The sequence below is a fragment of the Acomys minous genome (genome assembly GCF_964271855.1).
Source record: "Acomys minous genome assembly, chromosome: 1".
Taxonomy (NCBI): Eukaryota; Metazoa; Chordata; class Mammalia; order Rodentia; family Muridae; genus Acomys; species Acomys minous.
This window is the reverse complement of record NC_140483.1, coordinates 22,197,190-22,212,061: the sequence shown is the minus strand read 5'-3', so window position 1 is coordinate 22,212,061 and position 14,872 is coordinate 22,197,190. Positions and strand designations below refer to the sequence as shown.

The 14,872-nt window shown below is 45.0% G+C and overlaps 1 protein-coding gene across 1 annotated transcript; it reads left to right on the top strand.

Annotated features, from left to right (window-relative positions):
- Positions 1 to 1,637: 1,637 nt before the first annotated feature.
- Positions 1,638 to 11,273, top strand: LOC311595351 (intelectin-1a-like). The gene is made up of 8 exons (XM_084777975.1): positions 1,638 to 1,705; positions 1,903 to 1,966; positions 3,095 to 3,184; positions 5,078 to 5,325; positions 5,638 to 5,796; positions 6,243 to 6,363; positions 7,127 to 7,230; positions 11,015 to 11,273. Exons 2-8 carry the CDS (start codon positions 1,903 to 1,905, stop codon positions 11,165 to 11,167), a joined length of 939 nt encoding a protein of 312 aa, XP_084634101.1. The 5' UTR covers positions 1,638 to 1,705; the 3' UTR covers positions 11,168 to 11,273.
- The last annotated feature ends 3,599 nt before the right edge of the window (positions 11,274 to 14,872 follow it).

Sequence of the window (14,872 nt, the reverse complement as noted above, 5' to 3'; positions counted from 1 at the left end):
AACAAAGTGTAAGCAAGCAAGGTTTTTTTTTTTTCTCAGCCAGTTTCTGTTAATGGCAGGCTGCAATTTGTGGTTTTACAAAGAAGCAATCAATCATTTTTTTTTATTATTTATCTTAAAAAGCAATCTTATAAAGAATCTTCAGAGAATCTCAACTCTAAACTCCTATGTATAAAACACAATCAGTCATTTGTACTTCAAATCCTCAAGGTGCACATCTACTCACCAACAAGCTTTTCTTAAGTCATATCAGGAAGCTGAGGGCAAAACCGGGTACAAGAAACTAATCGTTCTCTTGCTCACCAGCCCAGCCCCAGCGGGAGAGCCATGCCATGGTCACACAAACACCCCTCACTCAGCAATCAAGAGGCTGCCTCTCTGAACTTTAAATTGTTCCCCAAGATTTTCTACATCAAGGCCACTAGCAAAAACATCTTAACCTAACCCTGCTAACAATCTACACTTCTAAATTCTTTCTAACGGTGGCGGTTTAATCATTAGTCTGCCCCGGCAGATCAATTACTAATAATGTAAGTGCCAATGACACTGCCCAGTGAGGGGCTGGAGACCCCCTTGGAGTTTTCATATACAGCTCATAGACGAAAAGGGACACGATGACCGCAAGGGCAGCAAGCAGAGCTTCCACAAACAGCATGAAGTCCTCAGGACACACAGTCCTCTGGGCTCGGCCTCTCCCAGGCACTCCCACTGTGTTTGTAGTAACTGGTGAGTTCTAAGGCTGTTTTACTGTTCCTCTTGTACAGCCCCCCAACTGTGGGCTACACGAGACCTAGTCTCAAAAACCACCACCACAAAACCTTTCACCATTATCACCATCACCTTCGCTACCACCTCTACCATCACCACCTTCACCACCGCCTCCACCATGCCCACCACCACTTCCATCACCACCTCAGTCACCACTACCACACTTTCATCACCACCACCACCACTGCCACCACCACTACCACTTCCATGTCTACCACCACCACCACCATGAACACCACGATCACCCCCACCACACCCTCTGACTCTACCACACCACCACCCCCTCCACCAAGACCACCATCAACAACATCACCATCACTTCATACCTCTACCACCACCACTATCACCTCCACTACCACCGTCACCTCCACCACCACCACCACCATCACCTTGACCACCATCACCACCATCACCACCATCACCACCAACACCACCACACCGCCACTGCCACCACCATCATCACCACCACAGCCACTGTCACCACCACCACCACCATCACCTCCACCACCACCATCACCTCCACCACCACCATCACCTCCACCACCACCACCTTAATCAACTCCACTGCTACCACCTCGACTTCTACCATCACCACCAAAGCTACCACCACCTCACACCTCCATCATTCCCTCCACCACTAGCACTACCTCACACCACTGCCGCCGCCGCCGCCGCCGCCGCCGCCGCCACCACCACCATCACCTCCACCACCACCACCACCACCACCACCACCACCATAGACAAATATTGTCACTAACCACAGAATTAGCCTGTAATAAGCACATGCTGTATTTGCACTGGGCATCCTGCCAGAAGGGAAGCTTGTGTGCCACTGGGCTGCCTTCTCCCATAAAAGGACCAGAGCCTCACACATACAGGAGCCTCAGCGGAAAGGTTCTCTGTCATTACTCAGCTAGCAACTCGCAAATCCTGCCAGGTACGGAGGGAAGGTGGCTGCTGCTTGTTGAATAGGGGGAAAGGATTTTGGCTCAGATTACTGTTAGGGCAAAGGTGTGCTGAGTTAAACAAGGGAAGGGGCCTTTGAGTAGTTGAAGGACCAGATAGGAGCTGAGACAGGGATAAGGAGAAAAGATGGGCAGGAGAGAGACTGACTTTCTTCATGCTTTTCTCTAGATGACCATGACTCACCTCAGCTTCCTGCTGCTCATCATCGCTGTCACCACAGGGTGCAGTGCAGGTGAGTCTTGCTACAGGAGCAGCTTCCCCAGGTCACCTCTAGAAACAGCACTGGACTAGGCTGCTTCCAGGATCTGGGTCTCTGAGGATCAGAGATCATGACTTTTCCCCCCCTTTCTTTCTAAGACATGATTAAAGACATGCACCACTGCAGCTCCCCTGATCACGCCTTAAATTTTTTTTCCTCTACCTCTACTCTCTACCAAAGTAAAGGCATCTTTTTCTTTAATTGTGGATATATGTATTCTCAAACATATAAATACTACCTAGTCCAGCCTCATAGAGATGATGCTTTTGAGATATAGGCTGGATGCTTATTGCCTCTTGAAGAAATTGGTCTGTGTCAGGGAGATTGCTGAGGTAAGTCCTGGACCAGATTCTGTGCCTGTGTGTAGCCCTCTATAGAGGGACTTCTGCAAGAACTGTGTCCCATCCCAGTCACTCCTCAAGCTGAGGACCTTAGCTTTAGGGTTTCAGTGGCCAGAGAATGTTTTCCTCAGTTCTGTTCTCTACGAGAACTCTATAGTATTTTAAAACATGTAATACCTTTTCACTGCTTTTTTTTATTTTTTAATTTTCTAAAGTTTTAAAAAAATTTTTAGTATTTTTAAGGAAAAAATAAGTCCCTAACTGCCATCTTACTTGATCTCCAGGAGCTGGTGTTTTTCAGCCTGACTGTAGGCACTAGGGAATACAGGAAATGCAACCTCCAAACTACTTGACTTGTTCTAGCTACTTAGACCTGAGTACTTCTGACGTCAAAGCTCTTGTTTGCTCCCACCCTTTGGGACTCTCAGAGGACGTTGCCGAGCTGGAGCTAATATGCAAAGCTCCTCATTCTCTGGTCTCTCGGTCAAGTCTCTGCACTGTTGATGGGCAGTACCCACGCTTCCGGCTCCCTAGGCGACTCACTGCATTTCTTTCTACCTGCAAAGCTGGACTTCGCTTTATTCAGGGCCTTGGACACAACGCTGCCCATGACTTCAAATCTCTTGTCTTTCTTTCCAGTTACAGATCTCGTTGACTCTCAGCGTGAGGCCACGAGGACTCACACAGTGATTTAGGATGAATGACAAGGGGAGGCTTGGTGTTGCATAAGACTGAAACTCTGCATCTTTTCTCTTTAAAGATAACGTGGATGCCAACAAATTGGCCCCTCCTTTCCCTTCTTTGTTCAGAAGCTGCAAGGAAATCAAGCAGGAGAACGCCAGAGCACAAGGTGAGTAAGGAAGCATGTAAACAGCACACTGGAATCCTAGCGCTTGGTTGCCTAAGGCACAAAATTGAAAGCCACAAGCCCTGTCTCAAAACCTCAAACAAATAACCCAGCTAGGAAACTAGGTTTTGTTCCCTGTCATTCATATATATATATATTATAGTTTATTTATTATGTATATGGTGATATGTATATATATCATATATATATATTATAGTTTATTTATTATGTATATGGTGTTCTGCCTACACATATGCCTGATGCTAGAAGAGGGGTCCAGATCTCATTATAGATGGTTATGAGTTACCATCTGGTTGCTGGGAATTAACTGAGAATTCCTAGAAGAGTAGCCAGTGCTTTTTTTTTTTTTTTTTTTGCCCCCAAGACAGGGTTTCTCTGTGTAGCCTTGGCTGTCCTGGACTCAATTTGTAGACCAGGCTGGCCTTGAACTCACATCTATCCACCTGCCTCTGCCACCAGAGTGTTGGGATTAAAGGCATGCAGCACCATAACCAGTGCTTTTAACCTCTGAGTCATCTCTCCAGCTCAATTTTTTATTTTTTGATATAGAAAATATGATAAAAATATACATAGTGGATTAAAAAAATTGCCACTTAACCAGTTTTAAGGGTTTTCAGAGGCAAGAGCGACTTTCACCACTCTCCATCTACAGAAAGTTTTCATTCTCTTAAATAAAAATTCTGTAGTCACCAAGCAACAAATTCCCATAGTCCCTGGGGACTGCTGTTCTGGTTTCTACTATGAATCTGTCAGTTATTATTACCTCATACGAGTAATCTGCCTTCTTTTCTTTGTCTTCTCGAGACAGTGTTTCTCTATGTAGCCTTGGCTATCCTGGGTTGTCTTTGTAGACCAGGCTGTCCTAGAACTGAGAGTTCCATCTGCCTTTGCCTCCCAAGTGCTGGGATTAAAGGTGTGCACCACCACCGCCAGGCTCTGCCTTCTTTTAAAAAAGAAGGTTTATTTATTATGTACAGTGCTCTGCCTGCATGTACACCTGCAAGCTAGAAGAGGGCATTAAATCATATTACAGATGGTTATGAGCCACCATGTGGGTGCTGGGAATTGAACTCAGGACCCCTGGAAGAGCAGCCAGTGCTCTTAACCGCTGGGCCATCTCTCCAGCATTCTGCCTTATGTCATCAGCATGCTTCAAGGCTCACACATGTTGTAGAATAGTTAATTTTTGAAAGCTATTGTTATTACTACTATATGTACATGTCTGCATGTGGGCATGTGTACTACATGTGTGCACAGGTATCTACAGAGTCCTGAAGAAGGCATCTAGTCCACAGGAGCTGAGTGACAGGCACTCTTACACTGACTGCCAAATGTGAGTGTGGGAACCTACCTCAAGCCCTCTGCTAGTGGTGCTTGTCCCTACCCACTGAGCCATCTCTCCAGCCTACTTCATCCTCTTTGATCTACAGGATATACAGGAAAGCACTCAACACTTATTCTGTATAATATACAGCACAGTGCATTGCTTATTGCTTTTTCTATAGAGAAATACTTGGGTTGTTGCTGCCTTTTGGGTCTTGTGACTGGACTGTAATGCACACGAGTGTATATATCTGAGTCCCTGTTCCCAGTTCTTTGCATATATAATGAGTGGAGTGGCTAAGTCCTTTGATTATACTGTTTAACATTGGGAGAAACATCACTGTTGATTTATGTAATCCTGTGTTCTGCCTCAGTGACAGAAGCATGGCTCTCTAACTCAGACAAATCCCCGTATCCCCAAGGACACATGTGGTAGGACACTCGGCGTGAGGCGTTAGCCATGTCTGTAGTTCCTAGAGCCATTTTGCTTCTGGAGCTGAGATGGACCATGAGCCCCCACGCGAGAGGACTGTGGACTGGTTCTCTCTACAGATGGCCTCTATTTCCTTCGCACGGAGAGTGGCGTCATCTATCAGACCTTCTGTGACATGACCACTGCCGGCGGCGGCTGGACCCTGGTGGCCAGCGTGCATGAGAACAGCGTACAAGGGAAGTGCACGGTGGGCGATCGCTGGTCCAGTCAGCAAGGCAGCAGGATAGATTACCCAGAGGGTGATGGCAACTGGGCCAACTACAACATATTTGGGTCTGCTGAGGGGGCCACAAGTGATGACTACAAGGTTGGTACACTCTGTAGCCACTTGAGAAAGAGTGAGAGTGAGAGGGTTGGAAGGTTGCCCTTTGACATAGGGCTGGGGACGTGAAAACGACTTATCTTGGATCCTAACTTAACCCATCTAGACATATAGGTTAAGTAGGCGATGGCAGTGGGACCTTGGCAGTTATCCTTGGAAATGGAGGTATCTGAGCATGGCTGGCTGGCTGTCCATATAGAGTCCAGAGATATCGGCTCTGCTGAGAACTGGGCATGTGGGTCTTTCGCTAAGTGAAATCTCCCGCTCTGCTCAGGCTCAGTGTTGGTTGCTTTCCAGAACCCTGGCTACTTTGACATCCAGGCTGAGAACTTAGGGATCTGGCATGTGCCCAACAATACTCCTCTGCGAAACTGGAAGCAAAGCGCCCTGCTGAGGTACCGCACCTTCACTGGCTTCCTGCAGCATATGGGCCAGAATCTGTTTGGCCTCTACCAGGTAACAAGATGGCTGGCTGAGGCCGCTTCTCATGGGTGTGGAGAGAGGCAGGAGTTTGAGGTTGGAACCATCATCCCACAGGCTTGTATTCCATGTTTGTCTAACTCTAAAGTGTCATGATGCTTCCCTTAGGAATGTGGAGCCAGCGAGGGCAAGGGGTAGTCTGTGGAAAGGAGAGGAGGAGAGAAGTGAAAAGAAGGGAGCAGCATGAGGAGGGAAGGAGGAAAGAGGAAGAGATGAGAGGAGGGGAGAGGAGACAGAGCAAGGGAGAGGGAGGGAGAGATCTCGAGTGTGGGAGAGACACAAAGGGAAGAATTTTTTCTTATCTGACTGGTTTGGAAACAGTCTCAGGTACTGGGCACGTGCTGTGCCCTCCATGAAGGGTAGTGTTCCTGGGAATCCCAATTCTGTGTCCTTAACCCAAGCGATATCTATGTTCCTTGTAGAAATACCCGGTGAAATACGGAGGAGGAAAGTGTTGGACTGACAATGGCCCGGCATTACCTGTGGTCTATGACTTTGGTGATGCTCAGAAGACAGCGTCTTATTACTCCCCCATTGGCCAGAGTGAGTCTCTAATGCTCTTCTGAACCCTCTGCAGGACATGTGGCCAGTTCGGTGTTGATAAGTAACCGCCATTTACCAACCACTGCAGCCCTCTTCTCTTCTATGAACGTTTGTGTTTGTTGCACTTCTATCCCATGATTACCCTTGCGCTCTGAACTATTACTAACCCAGTTAAGGCATCGGTAGAACTGAAGGTTAAGTAACTTTCCCAAGAGCACAGGGCATAAGCAGGAGAGTTGGCATTTGTACTAGGGACACTTGGTTCTGGAATTTACTCTTAGCAACCCTAATACCAGTCACAGGTTCCTTAGGAACAGGCCAGGTTCATGTGCACATGTGAACAGAGATTGCTATGTTGTTTACTATAAATCCAAATATAGCACATATAAATGTTGAGCCTGTGCTATATAATCCAAAGCTCTTCATATTTAAAATTAGGATGTAAGGCTTTAAAAGAAAACTTAGCAAGATAAATGTGACAAGACCAGGATGAATGCATTTGCCAACTGCTATGACAAGCCCTGGGAGATATTCAGTAGAGCATTTCCTGTTTTATAAATTTCTTCATTCAAGCTCAGGCAGATGAAGGCATTTTTTTTTTTTAAAATAAGGATTGGTCCTTGGGCTCTGGGGGTGGGAATAGATGAGGCTCTTCCAATGTGTGATATGTTAGATATATTCTACTTCTGGCATCACCAAACTCTGGGCTCACACCTGTTTCTAGCATTTTCCCTGAATGCTGGTTTCTGTCTCTCATTTTCAGGAGAATTCACTGCAGGATACATCCAATTCAGAGTGTTTAATAACGAGAGAGCATGCAACGCCCTGTGTGCTGGAATGAAGGTCACTGGATGTAACACTGAACTTGTGAGTCTGGATAGTGACCAAAGAAGCTCATGAATAAGACTGAGTTTGCCAGGGTGCATCTGTGTACACTGTCATGTTAGTATGTGCACCTGTGTGAGAGCGTGACCTTTCCTTGTACCTTGCTTGGTCTCAGGGTTCAGAACTTCTCTAGATACAGTTATTCTGTCTTACTAAAGACCATAAGCAACGTTACAAAGTTCTAATGCACTGTTGCTGTTTGCTTAGATTTTAGGAGAAAACACTCATTACCTAGAGTTAGGATGACACTTGTATTTAGGAAGTCTTGTGGAAGGCTTTGGGGATGAAATTGTTAGAGAGATACCTGGTATTGCCATTTTCCACCCAGGCCTGAGATTTCAGAGTATCCTTTCCAATTTCTTCCAGGGGTTGTACAGATGTTCATTATGTTGAGGGTTACTAGAAGACTACTGGACATCTGGTAGACCTCACTCAGGCTTTTCTCTTCCCTTTCTATCACTAGGACCTTCTCTTTTTGGATGTTGGCATCTCAACTAACTGCAGCAACCCAGTGTCCTTCTGAGCCTGGGATTATTAGACTCATGCTTTTTTTGTTTTGTTTTGTTTTTTAATACTTTGTGGCCATGGGCAGGTGAAGATGGATCCCTTTTATTGTCACAGTGAAAGCTGTAATAATTTAGCATGTTCTATCTAAGCATGGTGGTACACATCTTTAATCCCAGCACCCAGGCAGCAGATACAGGCAGATCTCTGTGAGTTTGAGGCCATCCTGGTCTAGATAGTGAGTTCCAAGTCAACCAGAGCTGTATATTAAGACCCTGCCCCCCCCCCCAAATTAGTATATTCACTGGGATCCAGGTCTCCTGAAAAACCTCAGTGTTCATTCATTCCTCAGCCATTAGCTTGTCCTTCACTCAGTCAGGATGAGGCAGCTTTGCTGTCAAGGAGGACCGTGGGCCTATCATGGGGATTGATGAAATGGGCAGAGTATGTGATGTTGAGGGAGTAGCAAGCTGTTGTCAATGTTACTACGTACAATGGATGGGGGATACAGGATGATCTCATTTTGGAAATGCTAACACAGACTAGCTCAGGAAAAGACTTTCATATCACAGCAGTGGTTTTTGGACTATATAAGTGTTGAGCACCACCTCACTGCTTTAAAGGGAAGATAAGACTGGGTCAAGCATTCTTTTTCTCAAAAATGATACTGGTAAAATAAAAGAGACAGATGCTAAATGGAAGAAAGACTAAGCACAAGGAAACAAGTCTAGAAATGGCTTCCATGGTCCAAATGCAAACCTGAATTAGTATTATAAAATTTTTTTGGGGGGTGCGTTGAGCACTAATGAGTTCCAAAGATTTTAAATTTATTAATAGTTGAATACAGAGAATGGGAAGAGAGGACATTTAGAATACTTTTGTGGTTTTCCTTTCTGTTTTTTGTACACACACGGTTTCTCTTTGTAGCCTTGGCTGTCCTAGACTTGCCTTGTAGACCAGGCTGGCCTTGAACTCAGAGGTCCGCCTGCCTCTGCCTCCCTGAGTGCTGGGATTCCAGGCGTGTGCTACTGCATTCATCTAGTCTCATGGTTTTCATTTGAGTGAGTGAATAATCAAGTAGTAAATCAAGATGTCTGGATGCTGATTATGTTTTGGATCATGGAGGGATATACATACGTGTGATGCCAGATATTTTAAAAACATTCATTTGATTTTTATCTGTATATGTGCACATGGGTATATGAATTCAAGTGATCACATAGGTCAAAAGAAGACAGTGGATCCCTGGGGATTGGAGTTAAACTCTTTTGTTTGGGTTCTGGGATCTATCTGAACTTCCATTATCTGATAGAGTAGTGAGATGTCTTGGATCCATCTCACTAGCCCCTATATTACTTGCTTATTTGGATGGGACTTTATTTTGTCTTGTTTTAGATGTATTTATTTAATTTTATATGTTTGAGTGTTTTGCCTGCACAAGAGTTTCTGGTACCCATGAGCCAGAAGAGAGCACTCTATTCCCTGGAATTGGAGTTACAACAGTTGTGAGCCCCATATGGGTTCTGGTATCCAAACCTTGGTCCTCTGAAAGAGCAACAAGTGCTCTGAACCACAGAGCTGTCTCCTCATACTCAATGTTACACACTTTGATCAATGATAGCATCTGTTTATGATGGTGTTCCCACAAGATTTGTATTGTCTACTAACATAAAATTGCGAATTTCCCCCAATTAAATCCCTACTCTTAGGTCATGTGTGGCTATAGTAACTGGGTTTTGTTGTTGTTTGTTTGTTGTCATGTGGAGTGGAAGGCCCTGAGCAGTGCTTTGAAATGGTAGCCTTATCTTTAAGTCTTAAGAAATATCTGAGCTGGGCGGTGGTGGCGCACGCCTTTAATTCCAGCACTTGAGAGGTAGAGGCAGGTGGATCGCTATAAGTTTGAGGCCAGCCTGGTCTACAAAGCAAGTCCAGAACAGCCAAGGCTACACAGAGAGACCCTGTCTCAAAAAACCAAAAAAAAAAATATATATATATACATACATACATACGTACATACATACATACATACATACATATCTGGGTGGGAGATAGGGATTTTAAGCCATCAATGAATTGTTCTTAAATAAAACCAAAGGGGTTACACAAAATATAAGGAGGGTTATAAATGTGTCCCCATCTGGGAAGTGGCACTTAAGCAATTCATGAAGGCAAAGTCTAGGCAGGGAATCTGAGAACGGAGGTTCAGAGAAGTTGAAGGAAAAGTAGGAAGAGACAGCGATGCACTAAGGTGAACAGAAGGGGTTTTATCAGTCAATTATGTCAACACTGCCAATGGGGAGCCTGGTGAGGGACAAGGAGTGCACAGAATTTGGCTACTAAGGCGTCTCTGGACTCATCAGTTTTTGCCTCTGATCAATACTTGAGAGAAAGAATTTAAAAGGAAAAAGGTGTGATGCCTAGTTTTATGTCAAATTGACACAGCTATAGTCATCTGAGATGAGGAAACCTTGATTGAGAAAATGTCTCTATAAGATCAGGCCAGAGGCAAGCTTCTAGAGCATTTTCTTTAATTACAGTTTGATGAAAGAGGGCCCAGCACATTCTGGGTGGTGCCACCCCTGGGCTATAAGAAAGCAGGCTGAGCAAGCCACGAGGAGAAAGGCATTAACCTGCACTTCAACATGGCCTCTGCATCAGTTTCTGCCTTCAGGTTACTGTCCTGTTGGAGTTCCTGTCCTGACTTCCTCCAGTGATGAACAGAGATGTGAAAGCATAAGCCAAGTAAACCCTTCTCTCCCCAAGTTGCTTTTGTTATCATGTTTCATCACAGCAATAGGAACCATGATGAGACAAAGGGCTTCTTTACATTGATGGTTTCTGAGATTTTAACCCATGGTCGTTTAGCTCCATTGCTTCTAAATCCACAATGGGGCAGACACAGGCAGAAAAGACATCACAGCAGTATGGCTCACTTCAGAGTGACAAGGAAGCCAAGTCAGACCAGGAAAGGCCAGGGTGAGATATCTTTCAAAAACATGCCACTCACTCCTTCGGTGATCTATTTCCTCTAACCAGACCCCCCGACTTCCACAGCTCCATCACCTCCCAATAGTCAGTTCAAAACTGTGGACACAACAATGAACCAAGTGGTGTAGGCAGAGTTCTCCTATTCAATCCCTTCTCCTGATGTCATTATTACTTACACTGGGGATCAGTCCATACACCATTTGGGAGGCAGCTCATATCCAAAGCATATCTCCAGCTGACCCTCTCATTCCTCCTTCCTCTCCTTGTGTTCCAGCACTGCATCGGTGGAGGAGGCTTCTTCCCAGAAGGTAACCCCAGACAGTGTGGAGACTTCTCTGCATTTGATTGGAGTGGATATGGAACTCACACTGCGTACAGCAGTAGCCGGGAGATAACTGAGGCAGCTGTACTTCTGTTCTACCGTTGAGAACTTTGTAGGATGGGACCCAGGCTTCTCCAATCTGTGGACTCACATGCACGGAGAAAAAAACTTACCTAGTAACTTGAATGCTAATGACCAGTAAAGGAGAATAAATCATTGCAGGCTTGTTGTCTTCATAAAGTCTCTTTTGTGTATGGTTGGGTGATTTCAGAAGAGTTTCTGCTGCCCTGGTTGGTTGCCCTTGGGCTACCAGGGCTGGGGATCCTGCGAGCGCAATAATCTTTCTGGTAGCCCCTCAAACATCCTGAGCGACACAGAGCAGAAAGCACTTACCCCACTACTTCCTTATTTTATTTGGGTTCTTTACTTATTTTTGGTTCTTTTAGATGGGCCTTGTGTATTCTGTGCTTGGCACAAACTCCCAATGTAATACATGCTCTAGGTAAATAAAAACAAATATGTTCATAGTGTTTTAACAATTTGCTTAAAGGGCCAGGGAAATAGCTCCAGGCTAAAGGTGCTTGCGAGCAAACCTGATGGCCCGAGTTCAATTCCCAGAATCTACATGGTTGAAAGAGAGTCAACTTCTGAAAGTTGTCCTCTGACCTCTGCATATATGTCAGCTTGGTCCACACAGAGAGTTCCAGGACAGCCAGAGCTATATAGAGAAACTCTGCCTTGAAAGGAAAGAGAGAGGGGAAAAAAACCTATGATCTCTGGCCCTCAGAGACCTGGCCTTTAAGGCTAGAGGTGACCTGGGGAAGCTGCTCCTGTAGCAAGACTCACCTGCACTGCACCCTGTGGTGGCAGTGATGATGAGCAGCAGGAAGCTGAGGTGAGTCATGGTCGTCTAGAGAAAAGCATGAAGAAGGTCACTCTCTCTCCTGACCATCTTTCCCCCTTATCCCTGTCTCAGCTCCTATCTGGTCCTACGCTAAGGTTCCTTCCTTTTCTTTAAATTCCTCACATCTCTGGCCCCTATAGCAGACCTGAGCTAGAATCCATTTTCCTTATCCCATCAAGGGCAGCTACTGTCCTTCCATACCTGACGAGAATCTCAGAGTTGCCAGCAGAGTCGAGGTGAGCCCCACTCTCTCTGCAGAGTCTCTGGTGTGGCCATGGAAAGATGCTTACCTTTATATGGGAAAAGCTTAGTGGGGAATAGCCCCAACTTCGGCCAGGCTCCCCCTTTCCTGGCACGGAGCCACTGGAGGGGCAACTATTATTGATTGCAGGATAGTTCTTTGTAAGGTGATGACTCATTGTACTCAAAGGCTCTAAGAGATAAACATTAAATGCCATGTCCTAGCACTGTCACCATGTTTGGGGACTGTGCATTGATCTGTGTATTTTCCAAAAAGGGAATAGATGAGGAGACTTGCAACATTCGGCAATTATTTGGATTGTGTGTGTGTGTGTGTGTGTGTGTGTGTGTTTGCGCGAGTGCGCGTGCGCGTGTGTCTTTCTTGCAAAGTAATACTTTAAAAACCCAAATGTTTATAATTGCCCTCACTTTATAGGAAAAGGAAACGTTTGGTGGTGGTGGGGAGGGGCAGGGGGAGAAGTTAAAAGAGCATTTCATGTAGCCCAGGCTGGCTTCAAACTCACTGTTTAGACAAAGATGCCCTTGAATTCCTGATTCGCTTTATTCTGCCACCCAGATGCTGGGATTACAGGCACACAGTATCAAAACTGACAGTAGAAAAGGAAGCTTTAACAACAAAATAGTAAAAGAATCATTTACGAATAAATATAAGCCATTAAGCCTGCCTAAATTTAGTTCCATACAACTCTTTCTATTTTGCCCTTGATTTTCTCAATTACCACAAACTGGTGAAACTTTACAATAGGCTTATTTGGGGTCAAATCACTAAAAGCCCCTCTGATGATGCCCCTTTGAACTTTGCCCTCTATCTTTCTCCAGTTCTCAGGTACCATGTTGGGCTATAATGGAATGAGCTGCCTCTTCCTCAGCAATGCAGCATCCTCAGTATGGAGCTTTGTTATAATACTGATAATATTGCCATCCTCTTTAAGTTCAAATGACCGATTTACACACTACAATGCGGATAGATTGGTAAAATAAAATAATACAGAGACATGTAGCCAAGCTGGTAGAATGTTTGCCTTGTATACATGAGCTATAGGTTCAACCTCTAGCATCATATAAACTACATGTGGTGCATGCCTGAAATTCCTGGATCTGAGGAGTGGAGGTAGGAGGATCAGAACGTCACAGTTATCTGCTGCCCAGCCAGGTTGGAGGACAGCCTGTGGTACATAAGATCCTGTAGTGGGGAAGTACTGTTCACACACAATGAAAATCAAGGCATCTTTTAGTGAGTAAGTTCAACACTATCCTTGTCTACGTAGTGAGCTGGTAAGCCACCCTGGGCTACTACTTTATTTTATTGATTCCTAGATGATTTTTTTTTGGTCTTTTGTTTTTGTTTTTTGAGACAGGGTTTCTCTGTGTGAAGGGGAGATAAACATGTTTTTGATTTGATCCCAAGTGTGGGATGGAGAAGAGAGCAGGATGTTTACCGCTTAGATGTGAGAGGTCAGGATGTTTTTCCACTTAGATGTGAGAGGTCAGGATGTTTTTCCACTTAGATGTGAGAGCAGGATGTTGACCACTTAGCTATGAGAGAGCAGGATGTTGATCACTTAGATGTGAGAGAGCAGGAAGTTCACCACTTAGATGTGAGAGGTCAGGATGTTTTTCCACTTAGAAGTCGAACCACTTTGTGGGGGAGTTTGGTTGTTGCCAGCTGAAAAATATTCTTGGACAGTTAGAAAGGGTATATATATATATATCTCCAATTATTTAGCTGTTCATCACTCCACTCTGAGACACTCCTAGAGAGAACCGCTCCAGGGAAGGCTTCAAGGCTTTGTCTGAGACTCCAGGTTCCGGTTGCTCCAGCTTCCAGCAGCAACTTTGGTAGAATTGCTAGTCTCCTGAAATCCTGCTGACTATGCCAGGAGAATTGTTCCTAGGAACTGATACCCAAGTTTGATTCTTATTTTCCTTAATCTTCCTTTTCTCTTTTTTAGGCTAGTCAGGTTGTAAGGAAGGTATTCTCTTTTAATAAGTTTATAATAAAGTATAATTGTTAAGGAAATTGAGCCTACATCTGTGTAACAGCTCTAGCTGTCCTGGAACTTGCTCTGTAGACCAGGCTGGCCTTGAACTCACAGAGATCTGCTGGCCTCTGCCTCCCAAGTGCTGGGAGTAAAGACATATGTCACCACTGCCCGACCCTAGAATTGTATGGAATTAATTATGTGTGTGTGTGTGTGTGTGTGTGTGTGTGTGTGTATGTGTGTGTATATATGTATATATACACACATATATATATATATGTATATATGTATTTATTATTATGATACAGTGCTCCGCCTGCATGTAACCTGCTTGCCAGAAAAGGGCACCAGATTACATTATAGATGGTTATGAGCTATTGTTGGACCCTAGAGTCCACTTCGGGAAGGGGGGGTCATTGCGAGAGACCACTCAAACACCACAGCGCTGATGCAAAGAGCAAAGGTTTATTGCTGGCGCGTCAGGGTACCTCAGCACTCGAGAGGCCCAGGGACCCCGAGTAGCTGTTACAGACTGCTTATAAAGACTAAAACCACAAGCCAGGGGGAGGAGCTGACCTTTAAACTGATTGCCTGGGCTGCTGTATCTAAGGTATGTGAGCAGCATGATTGGCTTGGGCCGGGTTAACCGGGGGTCAGAGAGCA